General features: G+C 47.0%; 5 protein-coding genes across 5 annotated transcripts; 3 read left to right on the top strand and 2 right to left on the bottom strand.

Annotated features, from left to right (window-relative positions):
• Positions 1 to 147: 147 nt before the first annotated feature.
• Positions 148 to 861, bottom strand: tpcF (glutathione S-transferase tpcF; the record flags this gene model as incomplete). The annotated part of the gene is made up of 1 exon (XM_056892624.1): positions 148 to 861. One exon carries the CDS (start codon positions 859 to 861, stop codon positions 148 to 150), a length of 714 nt encoding a protein of 237 aa, XP_056757619.1.
• A 407-nt stretch (positions 862 to 1,268) lies between these two features.
• N7537_001565 (threonine/serine exporter family protein) lies at positions 1,269 to 3,770 on the bottom strand (the record flags this gene model as incomplete). Its single annotated transcript, XM_056892623.1, has 1 exon — positions 1,269 to 3,770. One exon carries the CDS (start codon positions 3,768 to 3,770, stop codon positions 1,269 to 1,271), a length of 2,502 nt encoding a protein of 833 aa, XP_056757618.1.
• A 2,361-nt stretch (positions 3,771 to 6,131) lies between these two features.
• N7537_001564 (glycoside hydrolase family 55 protein) lies at positions 6,132 to 8,990 on the top strand (the record flags this gene model as incomplete). Its single annotated transcript, XM_056892622.1, has 3 exons — positions 6,132 to 6,601; positions 6,657 to 7,305; positions 7,362 to 8,990. 3 exons carry the CDS (start codon positions 6,132 to 6,134, stop codon positions 8,988 to 8,990), a joined length of 2,748 nt encoding a protein of 915 aa, XP_056757617.1.
• A 1,089-nt stretch (positions 8,991 to 10,079) lies between these two features.
• Positions 10,080 to 10,652, top strand: N7537_001563 (putative GPI anchored protein; the record flags this gene model as incomplete). Its single annotated transcript, XM_056892621.1, has 1 exon — positions 10,080 to 10,652. The coding sequence occupies one exon, from the start codon at positions 10,080 to 10,082 to the stop codon at positions 10,650 to 10,652; it is 573 nt and encodes a 190-aa protein (XP_056757616.1).
• Positions 10,653 to 12,446: 1,794 nt separating this feature from the next.
• Positions 12,447 to 14,189, top strand: N7537_001562 (SET and MYND domain-containing protein; the record flags this gene model as incomplete). The annotated part of the gene is given in 5 exon segments (XM_056892620.1): positions 12,447 to 12,773; positions 12,838 to 13,119; positions 13,175 to 13,436; positions 13,543 to 13,638; positions 13,651 to 14,189. 5 exon segments carry the CDS (start codon positions 12,447 to 12,449, stop codon positions 14,187 to 14,189), a joined length of 1,506 nt encoding a protein of 501 aa, XP_056757615.1.
• Positions 14,190 to 14,958: the final 769 nt, after the last annotated feature.

Here is a 14,958-nt window from a genome sequence, read left to right as displayed (position 1 = left end):
TCAAGAAAGAAATACAAATCAAGGATACTGGAAATTGGGACACTGTTTTATTAACCAAAAACGTTGTATTTGCTTTGCATTGCCCTGTCGCGATATCGATAGGCATGGCTTATACTTGAATTAGATGTACACAGGAGTCCCAATCCATCAGTGTGGCGCCATATTGGCCCTCTGCTCAGCTACAGAATCCAGAATATCCTTGATGGACTTCTTCGAGGCCATGCGCTCAAACCACTCCTTCTCATTTGGGAACTCATCAACGTCGAACCCTTCCTCAGCGAATACCGTGCGTGCCGTCTCCTGCCAAGGAATGAACACCACATCAGCGTACGACAACTTGTTGCCGACCAGCCAGGGACCATCCCCAAGATTCTTGTCGTTAGCCTCCTTCTGCTTGCCCAACCACTTGTCAAGCACGCCCGTCACGCGTTTGGATTCGTTGACATAGCGCTCCACGGCGCTAGGGATCTTCTCAGCGTGCAATCTCTTGAACCAATAAGCTTGTCCGTAGTACGGCCCTTGGCCAGTGGCCTGGAGGTGGAGGAACGAGCGTGCAAGCTCGGCTTCTGCGCTGCGTGGTGCAAAGCTGAGCTTGCGGGGTTCATTGGTGTCGTAGCGCTCGATAAGGTACTCGATAATAGCACCGCTCTCCCAAATGGTCAGGTTGGTGTGTGGGTCGTGAATTGAAGGTAGGCGTCCATTTGGATTGATTGCTTCGTACTCGGGTTCTTTGACTTTGGAGAAGGGGACTTGGATGACTTCATATGGTAGTTCCAGAAGTGTGAGGACAATTGCGACCTTCAAGGGATTGGGCCCAAGCATGGAACCGTAGAGCTGAATGGTTTTGATTGTGGATGACATTGCGATTCAACTGTGATGGTGATTCTGATTGAAGCTGGACTTTGACGATCATATTTACAGAGACAGGGTTTAATCTTATATATCCCAAGAGTTCTATTCAGGTCACATATTCTCTCTGTGATTTCCATTGCCAATTATGGATAAACAGCGATGAGATTAGTAACTCTTTCTTTTCAGAAGTTCGTCCGTTTTCGTTTGTCCGTTCAGCTTCCAAAATATTATGTGATCATCGGCCTCGGCCATTTTTAAGGCCGAAGATTATGTACTCGTTTCCGAAGCACCGAGATCTGATCTTTGAGAATAATATTTACCTGATACCTTTGAAACATCCATAGTATATTATATATTATCCCAATATCAACATTAACATCAGGCTAGAAACCAATTTCCAGCGGCATAGCAACAGCCTAGAAACTAAACAGTCCGCTGCGGGCCTTGCCGTATGGATAAACCACCAGGGCCGAAATGAACAAACCAATCGTAATGCCAATAGCCACTTGGATCATACCGAAACCTAGACTAAATACAGAATTACCAGACTGCAAGCCAGCCCCGGGTGCTGAACTAGCGCCACCATGAGAGCCGACGCTTTGACGAATTTCATCCGCGGATTGTACACCCGAGATCAGAGATCCTGTCGCAGCAAGTCCAGATGGAACCAGAATGAAAATGCCAGGCAGAATAGCGGTCGCAGCGTGGCCATGCCAGAACCGACTGTACATATTTCCCATGATGCCGATGACAAATGCGCCGACTGTATTCGCGACCTGGGAGTTTGATCCCAGTTTCTTTGTGCTGAAGTAGTTGCTGATGTAGCCCGACAATGCGATGATGCTCATGGGTGGGAGCTGTTTCCATTTCCCTTGGTTTATGATCAAAAGCCAGACTGTCATGATCGCAACGAATGGGAACCGTTGAACATATGGATTTTTAAAGGCGCCCTTCGCTGGGCAGGAGGTATCAGATACCGCATTATTGTCTATCAGCCCGTAGATGGTTGTGCCGACGGTAATTCCATATCCAATGAACAACGAGAAGAGGAGAGCGTAGACCATCCGAATAGAGCCAGCGATGATCTGATGGGACTGAAGTTCCAGGCTACTACAGAGAACAAGGAACCCCGGCAATATCAATGCAATAGATGATTGCGCAATGGCGGAAAAACAAAAGAGGTACTGTGGCTTGCCATCCACAACTCCAAGGGCGATGCTGCCGAAGGCTCGGGCAAGGAAGGACGTCACCACTGTCGATGTCACTTCAAAGACATTTGAATACAACACCGAACGAGGTGCCGCGACATGTTGCATTAAACCCACAAGTAAACCATTGAGAAAAATGATCGGCATATCAATCGGTCTGGCACTGAAAGCGAAAGGCCCCACAGTTGCAGTGGCCAACCCATACACCAAGACAATGATGATTTTGTGATACTGGGGCTTTTTCTTGATGACTGAATCGAGCTCCTGAATTGCTTCTTCAATGCCAATCACGTCATGGATCACATTCTTGTAGATTAGATGTGTGTCCGATAGGCGAGCCAAATCAATCCCCTGGGCTACGCGAACCAACTTCACCTCGGTCGTGCGGGTAGAAGGGTCATCGAATGACATGAGCATGCAACCTGGCAGGTACAGGAATTGGCTGTCAATCTCCAACACCTTTGAGGTCATCTGCATGTATTCTTCAAGTCTATGCGTGGGCGCACCGAATAACATCAATGCTCTGCAGAGCTGCATGATATACCGCTGCCGACAGATGATCTCTGCAATGTGCACTGTCACTCGAATTTCATCCTCAAGGCGCATATTACGGCCTCCACCGCCGCCACCAGCTGCAACAGCAGCAGCACCACCTCCCTGATTGTCACGGCGTTTCGAGGCTTGTGACAGGATCTCGCTTGAAACAGGAGTGCTTGCACCGCTGAAACTATCCGCGCCCCCACCAATCAAGGTCGACGTCGACGTATTTTGGGGCTTTTTGTACCATTTCAGTGGCTTTTGCTTCTTTCCTGCTGGTTTTGGGGCCCCGCTGGGGGCTGATTCTGCGCTGCGGGACGAGTCAGTTGATGTTCGAGACTGGCCTCCAGCACCTTGTTGCTGACCACCTTGTAATTTGATCAAGTGCGACAGGATCCCACCGCCACCAGAGCGATAGCTCAAGTCCGCATCTAGTCCTGTATCATTTTCTTCATCTTTGAACTGGGTCCCAGCATGAGGATAAGGCTTCCCACGACCCTTGCGGCGTTTTTGGGAATGGTCTTGGGTCAAATCTCGCACCAGACGATGAGCTTCGGAGGTGGTTCCTTTCTGGTCCCGTTGCTTCGCCTCCACACTTTTGTGTTTGTCATCTGTCATGTCGGAGTGGGCAACTGCACCGCCGGTCGCCCAGTCCGCGTGATACTTGCCGGATGTTAAGTCGTCTCCTTCGGCCTGTGGGCGACCCATGCGGTCACCGAATTCCGATGCTTTCTGTCTCCAATTCCTGGCCACGGCTCGCCATTTCTCCCGTGTGGATTGCTGTTGGGGAGTCTCAGGCTCCTTCTTCTCGTCTTCCTGTGGCTTGTTCTGGTCTATCCTTTCGACGCCTGACCCGCCGTCTGTCTCACCCGGCTGTGGCTCGTGATCTTTCAGTGGCGTATCGGTAATATCCTCAGTCTCATGGGAATATGGCATTGTCGGTCGATGAGGCAGCGCTTGACTGTGAGCATGTTCCCACTCTTCCCGGAGACCTCCTGCCGGAGGATCATGCCGAGCCCCCTGCATGAAACCCGCGTTTGATCGAAATCGAACATGGAGTGGTGGCTCCTCATCCTGTGGGCTGGTCTGAGGTGCATCCTGCCAAACTTCGGACGAGCTTGTATTGTCTGGGTCCGAGTCATCGTAGAAAGTGCTGATGGATGCTTCCGACATGAAGGCGATGCGTGGTTTTCAGTCCTTCGCCAACTAACCTCCGATTGTTTGGAACCAAGTGAGTTTGTAGATTGTCAATCTCCTTTCAGTCAAGAACTTTGAATCGTACAAGGTCTCTCGTCTAATGTCCTCCGGACTTCGGTGCCAAATTGGGCTATCATAATTGCCAGATGAGCTCACGGAGACGTGATTGGGGTATACGTGTGAACCACGGTCGGGAATCAGCAAGGAATTTATTTTCGCGCAGGCCAGAAATGTAGGAAATCATCAAGTCAACGGGATTCTGAGTCCTTTCCGCCAGTCATAAGGTATTGTTTGCAGGTGTCGCCTCATCGGAAATCTATCCCACGCAAATCTCGGACTTGCAGGTTTCTCGCCACCCAACATTGTCCTCAATATCATCATGTAATTGCTATAGAAAGATACATTAGCAGCCTGAAAGAAACATATTTTAACGATTGTGCCCATTGGTAATTCTCTGTCTCCGACAATTGCACTATGGTTTGCAGATAAACCACTTTGAACTCGTTTCTATAGGTACAAACTGCACAAGAAGCAAGTTTCAAAATACGATATTTACCAAAGCTGGAAATTCTTATAATCTCACAAGTGATTACTTGAATATTTCATCAATAGCCTGTCATTTTCGCATGTCATGTTGAAAATCCAAATTAATTCGCCATAATTAACATAACTTTCGATCTATTCAAGGCTGAACCCTAACCCTAATTAATTTCATACATACGTCTCCTCTTATATACGACAATTCTTGCATACTCTTGTATGCTAAGAATTCAGGATTCCTACGGAATCAAGATTAGCGGCGTCGATGGAGTTTGACGCCTTTATCACATATACCTCTACATAAGTTCGGGGATCCTATATCTTAGGACATCATTTCAATTCAAATACTTCTAATATATAGTCGCCTTCTGTAAACCTATATACGAACCATAGAATCAAAAGAATCTAGCGTTTATCACTATTACCGCTTATTTTCCTATCTTCTTTCTATTTCACTTATTACAAATATACATTTCATAGTGGGGGAGGGGTAGATGAATATACAGGGGTAAAAAGGAAGACGTAAATATGGATTTATTTCAGGTATGAAGAGATTAGGTAGTTCTACAATTTTACTCGGTTCATATACTTTGTGAAAGATTCATTCCAGTTATTACATGCTTTTTAGTGTACTACATAATATATTATTCAAAATGTCATATCTGCAAGGATGGCCGCTTGACAATGCCTAACCTCAATGCAATACAAATACTTCCATTGCAGTTTTCTTTCAGCCAAACATAGAATGCAACACCTTTGCAAGGGAGGAAGAAATTTGAATGCATTCGTAAAGGGTGGATTGTTACTGTAACCGAATGTATAGAAGTAGAATTTACATACCTTGCGAGGTAATGCCCATGGAGATGAAGCTTGGCATATAGGATCAACAGGCATGGTGTGCGCCAATTATCAAGAAATAACCTTAACTCTAAAAACACAAATCATATAGGCGAAGGGGAATCCTTCATACTGCATAGCTGCCGTTGGTATGGAAGTCTGTATGAACACCGGCGGACCTTTCAAGGACACAATGCAAGGGGTGTCGTGAGGAAACTTGATTTTACCAACAATCAACCGACTACCACGTGTCTCGAATCGAGAGCAGTCGGAGCATGTCAAATAACACGTACACACACGAACGATAACCTTGTATTGATCCCGATTACAAGCGTATCAGCTGGACCTGAAGGGTAGCATTAATCAAGATATAGCCCGGAAATACATATTTTGACATATACAAGGAAATAAGGAACGAATGGGGACATGATAGACGTTATCGCGTCTCTAGTCCTTTCGTGTTGAATTATGTAAGAGTACGCGGTTCAAGATGAACGCCGAATACCCTATGGTGCATAGCCATGTCAATCCTAGTCGAGGATATTCAGTACTCGAGTGATATAGCATAAGGATCGTGAGTACATTATAGGATAAGCTTGAAGTTTCCCCGAACCAATAGAGTGCACTAAAAAAGAAGCTATAGCAACGGCATAAGCTTGCTATAGTTTGCCCAGAAGGTTGCGAATCCCGAGTCTTGCAGAATCCCGAGTCTTGCAAGGGGCGTCGATCATCCATGGCCCTTCCAGCCAGACCATTCAAGGTGCACCAACAATGGCCACACACATTCTTCAAACAAAGTGTGTTCTTTACGTGCATTCCAGGATGGTCTTCATGGTATGTAACTGTCGGAAAGTTTGACAGGTATCATTTTTATTAGTATCCATTCATCTACTTCCTTTTCTTCTCTTACTCCTTTCTATCTACTTGGACACTGAGTTTGTGGCTTGTAGTCGATTGAGTATGAGGAGTGTCTCTTCTTGGGCTGCAGTGGCAGTTGCTGTGTCTACAGTATCCGGTGCTATTGTGCCTCTGCACTTGGTGCGACCGACCTCACTGCATGCACCTTCGTCCACAACTGGTGATGAAAGACTGTCAAATAATGACCACCCCTTGTATTGGGCTCTTATGTCTTCTTTGGCAGGCCTTACTGGTGCACCCACTGCGACAGTTCACCACGACTCGAGTATCACGACTTCGTCGGGTGCAGTAAATACTCTCTCCACAGCCACGGAAACTTCATCGAAGGGTGTCGATGGTTCGATGGCAAATTTGCCGAAGGTGGCTAGTTCCTCAAAGATGACACATACTACTACAATGATAACCAGCACCAATTCAGCGGCCACGCATCCTCTCGCAACAAGTACAAGGACTTCAGCTCCATTGCCAAAGACCCATACTCAATCCACAAGAGCCAGTCCTCCAACCCAGTCGTATGTGTCATTCAACGTTTTCATAGGATCATTAAATGCTAACAAACCTGTCTAGTCCAATCTCTCAAAAAGGCCACTCGCACGCGACAAAAACCTGCGCTGCCCCCACCAAAAGAGCACCAGATATCTACTGGCTTGATGAGCAGGATCACAATCAACAAGGAGCAGGATTTGCTCCCTACGCTAAATCGTCCCTCTACCCGGTGTACCGCAATGTGATGGATTACTCGGTCGTCAATGATGGCAGTGGTAACCAAACCCCGAAACTACAGCAGGCCATAGACGATGACGGCCAGGGAGGCAGTCGAAAGGGCCAAGGTCTCACGCGGTACCCTGCTCAGGTCTATCTTCCAGGTGGCGTGTACCAGCTTGAAACCACTCTGAACCTGACTGTTGGTACGATAATTGTGGGCAATCCGTTAAATCCCCCTATCATCAAGGCTGGATCTGGATTCCGCGATGAGTATCTCATCATGGGGTACGATTCACACAACGGCAACCCGGAAACTAGCTTTGGAACACTTGTCAAGAACGTGATCATAGATACAACGGCCCTCAAACCAGACCACCACATCACTGCTCTTCAATGGGGAGTTGCCCAAGGGTCGGGTTTGACAAATGTTGAGATTCGTATGCCAAAAGACTCCACGGGTCACACTGGAATCGATATCAATGCCGGGTCAACAATTGCTGTGACAGATGTGGTAAGTAATCCAGAGAAACCCAAGAAAAAGAAGAAAGACAACCTAACAAAGTGTAGCATATTACTGGTGGAGCTATCGGGATAAAAAACTCTAACCAACAAGTCAACTTCAAGAACATCTATTTCGAGTCTTGTAGAACAGGTTTCACCGCGTCAGGTGGGTGGACGGTGCTGCTGCAACAAGCAACCTTTGATAAATGCGGCACTGGTATCGATATGACTGGGAATGGATTGGGTAGCCTAGTGCTTCTGGATTCCACTTCCACCAACTCAGGAACGGTAGTCAGATTCTATGATTCGTCCCATGATTCTGGAAACCGAAATAGCCAGTTCCTCATTCAGAACCTCAAGCACGATACATCGAACCCTATCGCGGTGGATGCTCAGGGAAATGTGGCATTGGCCGCTACCTCTCATGTCGATACCTGGGTCTGGGGCACTGTCGCTCCAGAGAACTACCAGACTGGGGTAAGCTGGGTCACAAAGCGCCCGGCACCTTTGCTGGTAGATGACAAATACTTTACCAAGCCCCAGCCCACCTATCAAGAGTACGGCGCAAATGATATTGTCAATGTCAAGACCGTATCTGGACACACAGTGAAAGGTGACGGTAAGACTGACGACACCAACAGTCTGAATGCTATCTTGGCTGAAAATGCCGATTCGTGCAAGGTCACATACATCCCCTTCGGTGTATACCGAGTCTCAGACACCATTTTCGTTCCAGTTGGAACCCGCATTGTCGGAGAAGCATGGTCTGTCATTTCTGCATTTGGCGACAAGTTCAAGGATTCCAACAATCCGAGGCCTGTTATTCAGCTTGGCAATACCGGGGACATTGGCGTGATTGAAATTCAGGACATGCGATTCTCCGTCGGCGAGATCCTGCCGGGGGCCAAGATTATTGAAATCAATGCTGCAGGTGATCAGCCTGGTGACATCGGTCTTTGGAACACGATGGCCATGGTGGGCGGGACCGCTGACACCAGTATATCCGGTGCTTGCACGTCGCAAGACCCAAAGGACTGCATGGCTGCGTTCATGGTAATGCACCTGACCAAGAGCTCGTCCGCATATATTGAGAACTTCTGGGGATGGACCGCCGATCACAACCTTGATAGCGAGTCACTTCTCACTATTGTCTCAACTGGCCGCGGCATCTTGGTCGAATCCACCAAGGGCACCTGGCTGACAGGAACCGGTTCCGAGCATCACTGGCTGTACAACTATAACTTCCACAACGCCGAGAATGTCTTTGCGGGTCTTCTACAAACGGAAACACCGTACATGCAAGGACAGGGCGAGTACCAGGCGGCACCAGCACCATGGACAGCTGTCGCCAAATATGGTGACCCCGATTACTCATGGTGTGCCGCAGATGACCAAAAGTGTCGCACTGCGATAGCTACAAATGTCGACGGTGGATCTAACATCGCGCTGTACAACTCAGCTGCCTGGGCTTTCTTCGACGGGTACTGGAATGGTCTGTATAACGAGCCTTGCAACGGGAACTGCCAAACCAACATGATGCGGGTCACGAATGAGCCTCAGAATCTGGTCTGGTACTCGATCAGCACGCGCATGACGGATGTGATGGTGCTCGATGGGAAGAGCAACCCGCGTGAATCAGACTATAAAGGTGGATGGGAAGCCATAATCCAGGTTTATGGCCAGTTTACAGCATGATATTCGGTGTGTTTATTGCATCATCATCACTGGACATATGCATTTTTTTTTTAGTAATTTAAATAATAGACAATTAATCATGAAAAAGGGCATGAACAATACTTCCATGGACGGAGTACTATGATCCACCAAAATAATTGTGGAATTTTTCTGGTTTCTTTTTTTAGCGTGTCGCCACTCCGTGACTTTGTTCCTGCGGCTCCTTCGGTGCCCCTTTGCAATAAGAAAAAGGGCATTCAACCCTATTATATGACGCGTCATGAAAGCCCTTGGCCATCTCCAGCCGAAAATGCCACAGGGGCCAATATACTTGGAAATATACGTGGAAATTGCGAGTCGCTCATCATTGTTCGAATTATGTATAATGATAGGCGCTGAGACCTGCTTATCCAAGGCAAGAGTCGACCCACTACGGAGTACAGCATATATCGGTGAGACTCGCATTACCATTTCCTAGCCACGTAACTTATGGACAGTTGGTTAATAAAGATTTTCCAAGCCACCCCTACGGGGCTCATTATTTGTTGGGATAGGGGGTCTCCGGTGCGAATCGAGTTGTTGGGACCAAGGCAGCAAGATACCCAAAATATCGCAATATAAGTTTTTTACCGGCTGTGCTGCATTGCCCACATGAATCAAGCTCATGCGAGAACATGCACGTATACAACATAGATCTTGCAGGTATTTTCCGGGGGGAAGGGACTCGGGTGTTGAAACAGCCCCATAATTGCGCCCTCATTACGAAGTGGACCCCCAATATGACGATGTTATTGCCCCGTATGTTGGGACAAGATGCGCAGTTTTCTAATAAGGCACATACTAGTGCCGGTACATAGCCCCTCTATCCTTAAGACCCTACGATCGACACGAGAATCGCTCCGAACAGGGCTGAGGTCATCTCGCCACTGCCACCTTGGCTGCCTAACATACGCAATCAAACTCCGATGTTTCTATCTATAGCAAACTAGTTCCATTTACCGAATACATATAAGTAGTTTTCCCCCGGATTTTCATCGTATATTATTTCAATCCAAAAAGTCAATTATTTGAATTCTAACTCACTCAATCAACCCCTTTCTCTCCATCAAAATGAAGTTCACTCTGATCTCCTCCGCTCTCTTCCTGGCCACCGCTGGCATGGCCTCCCCAGACGGTATTGATGTGAACTCTATCGTCTCCAACGCCGAAGGCATCTACTCAACTGCCGTCGACGGCGGCCAATCCATCGGATCCGACATTGCCTCAAAGGCCACTTCTTTCGCTGAAGCAGTGAGCACAGGTGGAGCCGCCGCCGTCTCATCCATCGAAAGCGACGCTTCTGCCGCCGCCAGCGAAGGCCGCTCTATCGGCTCTGAGATTACCAGCCGTATTGTTACTGCGCTTTCTGCTCAGACTACTCTAACCAACTCCGCCGGCTCAACCACCGCTACCGAGTCCGCTACCATAACCAGCACAATCTCAACTGGGTCTCCTTCCACCTCTTCCACCTCTTCTGGCTCTTCCACCTCTTCTGGCTCTTCCACCTCTTCCGGCTCTTCCGGCTCTTCCGGCTCTTCCAGCTCTTCCTCCATCTCTGACAATGCCGCCTTCGCTCGTCCCACTGCTATCGGCGCCGTTGCTGCGGGTATGGCCGGTGTCCTTGGTGTCATGGTTGCACTATAAAGTGTTGATACCCTCGCTACGTTGATTCTGAATTTGATTTCAGCCACGATATCCACTACGTCCTTTCTTCGCAAGTTTTCTGAACTAATCGTTCGTCATGTTTTCGCATCTGGGAAAAGAGGTCTAATACCGGCGTTCTTTTTTTCAAGCTGTACCATATTCATCAGCTGTATAACCTACATTTTGGTCGACCGTTTCGATATTTAATCTGCTGATGGTCTCACGACTGCATAGGCATATACTAAATATGCATGTTCTAGAGCATTTTTCATAACCAATCGAACGAATTTGTTTATTACATGTCTCACGCTAGCACTTTTTAACGCATATAATTTAAACGGTAACATGACTCAAGGTACTATTAAAAGCGATATCAAGAGCTAATACAGCAGTATTCGAAAATGGCTTCCCTGTTTTACACAGAAAGTATCTCATGCCCCACCGCCAAGACGGTGAAACCATCTAGGCCAAATTCAGCTAGACTGCAGGTCATCCCTGCGCGTTAGAATGGAGATGTCAAGTACTCCGTACTTGACAAGACTGATACGTGGAAGCTGTTGAATTATACGTCTCGCTAATTCGCTTTTCTCGCTTGCGGTCCTCATCTCCCGCCTGAGCCCATCTTACTACAGCTCACGCCACCTTAGCCCCTACCACACACACACACACACACACAGCACGAAATGGCTTCCAATCTGCCTTCTTCTACTAGACAGTTCATTCGCGATATGATCTTGAGCAAATCACTGACCACAATCCAGATCGCTGATGCCGCTGGGTGTATTCCGCGTTCCATCACCATCCGGAGCAATGTGCGGCAATTCAGTGATATCAGAGCCCCTCCTATTCGAGCAGGTCGACCCCGTAGCGTCATACGACCAATGTTGGAGGCTCTCTGCGACCATCTGCTGGAAAAGCCTGGTCTCTACCTCGACAAGATGGCCCTTTTTCTGTGGGATGAGTTTGGCACATACACTACCACCTCTTACGCAAAACAGTGCGTAGGACATCAACCTTTACCTTGACGTTTTCACGTATTTTATATAAATGAATCGAATTACCAAAGCTGTAGCCTTTCATTGAGTGGATGAGATCAAATGATGGATAAGGCCATGATACCTAAAAGGATATGCCTATAAGCCACCCTATAATTAGACAAGATACTGCTCTACAGCCGAATTCATTTAATCAAGCTATTTCCTAATAATTTTGATTGATGTCGGAAGTCATCTACGCTTTGACAGGCGTCAGAAATTGATACTATCCCTGGATATGGGTATTTAGACGTTTTCCCTATGGGCCTGGCCGCCTGGCACGCCCATGGGCAGAATGCTATTCTAGCCAATCAGGGGTCTCTATACTATCCAGGATATCCGTGACTTACCGCTAACAAGGAACCCCCCCTCTTTGTTTGTGGACGGCGGTAAGTCTTACCTACTATGTTCCTTATACAAAATATAGCCTATTAATCGATAAGAATACTCACTTCTGTGGACTTTAGGTCAACGCGTGCTAGTAGTATTGAAAGGGTGAGTTTTACCTAGGTAGCGAACTCTTAATTCGGCCGATTCTTATACTAAAACAAATTGTTTTCTATATAATCGCACTAAAATATTGAAGTATTTACTACTCCGTACCTAGGTATACCTAGGTACGAATGCCATACCCGGCTAGCCAACGCACTATCTTTGAGCATAAGTACAGCACCACCCCACTTCTAGCCCGTAGCACACTGCGTGGACGCTCCAAGTTGTTTACGAAACTACAGATCTTTTTCGCGTGTAGGAATTCAAAATGACCCATGATCAAATTGCAAAGTTGTCGACCTACTTGAGTCACCAAGTGACGTCGACTATTCCTCTAGAGATTCGACCATCCTCTATCGCACATGCTAAACATGGCTTATTCACGACTGCCGCTATTCGCGAGGGCGAGGAAATCTTTCGATCTGACCCTTTGATCACTTGTGTCGATGATGGGATTCAAAATGTTGTTTGTGATTATTGCTTGTCATATAGTCGAAGCAATGTACTACCCAGCGGACAGTTTCGCCAGACCGAGGAAGAGATGCAGCCTCTCAAAACGTGCAGCAGATGCAATGTGTGCTACTATTGTTCTAAAGTGAGTTCTATCTCTCTGATCCTGAAACTATCCTAGCTCCATTTCTGACGCCTTGCTTTGATAGGAGTGCCAGTTGAATGCCTGGAGGGGCTACCACAAATATGAATGTCCCATTCTGAGCAAGAAGAAAAACCTGTTTGTCAGAACGCGAGCCTTATACAGACTTATAACTATGCAAAAGGCCGGGTTAATAGATGCCGAACAATGGGATGCTGTCAACCACCTCGAAGCCCATCATACAAAATACCTCAGAGGTCCCTTGTCTACGAGCATAGTTGAGATTGCAATATCTGCAAAGATGGAGACAAATATGCGTATCCCGGAGGCTCAGAGGATATACTGTGCCGTATGATACCGATCATAGTTTGGGGCTGTTGCAAGCATAGTCTAACATTCTCTAGATACTCACAAACTCTATGAGCATCAAGTCGGCAGAGGGGTCAGCACCGGTTCTCGGCACGACGCTTGATGTTGTTGGCTCCTTCATGAACCATTCATGCAATCCTACGGCATTAGTATTTTTTGAAGGCAGGCAAATGCGAGTTCGATCTTTGCTTCCACTCCGTGCTGGAGAAGAGATCACTCAAACATATGTGGATCCATCCGGATCTGTTTTCCTTCGACAGGCGATAACCGAAAAAGACTACTTCTTCAAGTGTGTTTGTAAGTATAGCTAGCTTTCCGATCTCTACCTAGGTATGTGACACGAAGCTTACAGAACTATTAGGTATGAGATGCAAGAATGAAATGAAAAAGCTCCAGGAAATAGCGCCGGACGAAGCTGGATGGATACAAAAGCTCGATAATTCCCAACAGCGCTTATTGAAGCTTATAAACCATGCAGTCGCTCAACATAATCAAACAGGTATGCATATAGAGCTTGCAAATCTCGAGGCAGATGCCGAAAAGATTATTCGCGAACCGTTTCCAAACGGGGTGTGGCCTGATGACATGCAACCCCTGCCTTCGCTCTATGGTACCTTTGCTCGGATTTGCAAAGATAACAACGATGTCGCAGGCGCAACGCGCTGCTCTCTGAAAGCTTCGCTCACTCTGCGAGAACGCACAGGCGATATTTGGGTCCATGCTTTGTTCGATACAGTACAAATCGTAACGTTGCTTTGCTTACCGGAGCAACATGCGATTTTCAAAGGAAACAGCTTGTTCTCGAAAGACGATTGCTGGAACGTCCTCTATGGTTATTTGGGCGAGCTGAAGCGAGCGACGACTCGAACATTTGGATCAAACTCCACTTATACGAAGTCAATCGCTTGGTATTCAGAGGCTGTCTTATCTGCCGGTCAGCCTTGTCCTGGAGCTCGAAGGTTTAGGGCTGTATTCAATATATCTCAAAACAAGCTCCTTGAATGGGCAGGGATCGAGAAAAGCAAAGGAATCGCTATCTTAGCTGAGTGACGTCGATCAGTGAAAAAGGGTGCGCCAATCCAAAGATACTACGAGTCGTTTACTTAGGACATGAAAGTGTGTTAGCGAGACATCTAGCTGCCTAACGACTAGTGTAGCTTACTATGCGTGTGTGGCTTAAAACTGATGGAGGAAATAGAGCGATAGATGAAGCAATTTATCGCGGTCATGTGCCAGAGGTTTCCGACAGGTGAATATAAAAACTAGGTGTAGTGCCGGTCGCTCTTTCCATATACAAAAGCAGTAGTATTCCAAAGGCCAGAATCATACGAATCAATACGACAGTGGGCTACGCTGCTTTAAAACGAGTTCACTAAAGCGCCAATCGAAAGCAAAGAGGACCAAATCCTATCGAGTTCCCCAGAGACCTCCAAGCGAGTATCCAGGTCTAATCCACACCTTAGGCGCATAATCTTCTCGCGCCTCTTCAACAGAAAATAGGAACCGTTTTTCCTATTGCTCTACAGTAGAGCTTAACTTAGTGTTTCTGTTTCTCTTACAGCAATGCACTTAAATACATTATCTACTATGAAGTCAACATCTAACTTCTAAATCAAGTGGGTGTAATAGTGGTCATGAAGTAGATCGTATCTTATAATATAATCTGAAGCAACAGCCGACTGTTCAAAACAAAGATGGTCTGCAGCTTAGCCGAATCTGGCCTAAGCGGATTCACCATCGTCTTGGCGGTAGGGCTCGAGATAGTTCTCTGTGTAAAACATGGAAGCCAATTTCGAATATTGCTGTAGAGAGGTTCGGT

The sequence above is a fragment of the Penicillium hordei genome, assembly GCF_028827395.1.
Source record: "Penicillium hordei strain IBT 12815 chromosome Unknown utg000001l_segment0_segment0, whole genome shotgun sequence".
Classification (NCBI taxonomy): domain Eukaryota; kingdom Fungi; phylum Ascomycota; class Eurotiomycetes; order Eurotiales; family Aspergillaceae; genus Penicillium; species Penicillium hordei.
Note: the sequence above shows the minus strand (reverse complement) of the source record. Positions and strands in the feature narration are given on the sequence as shown.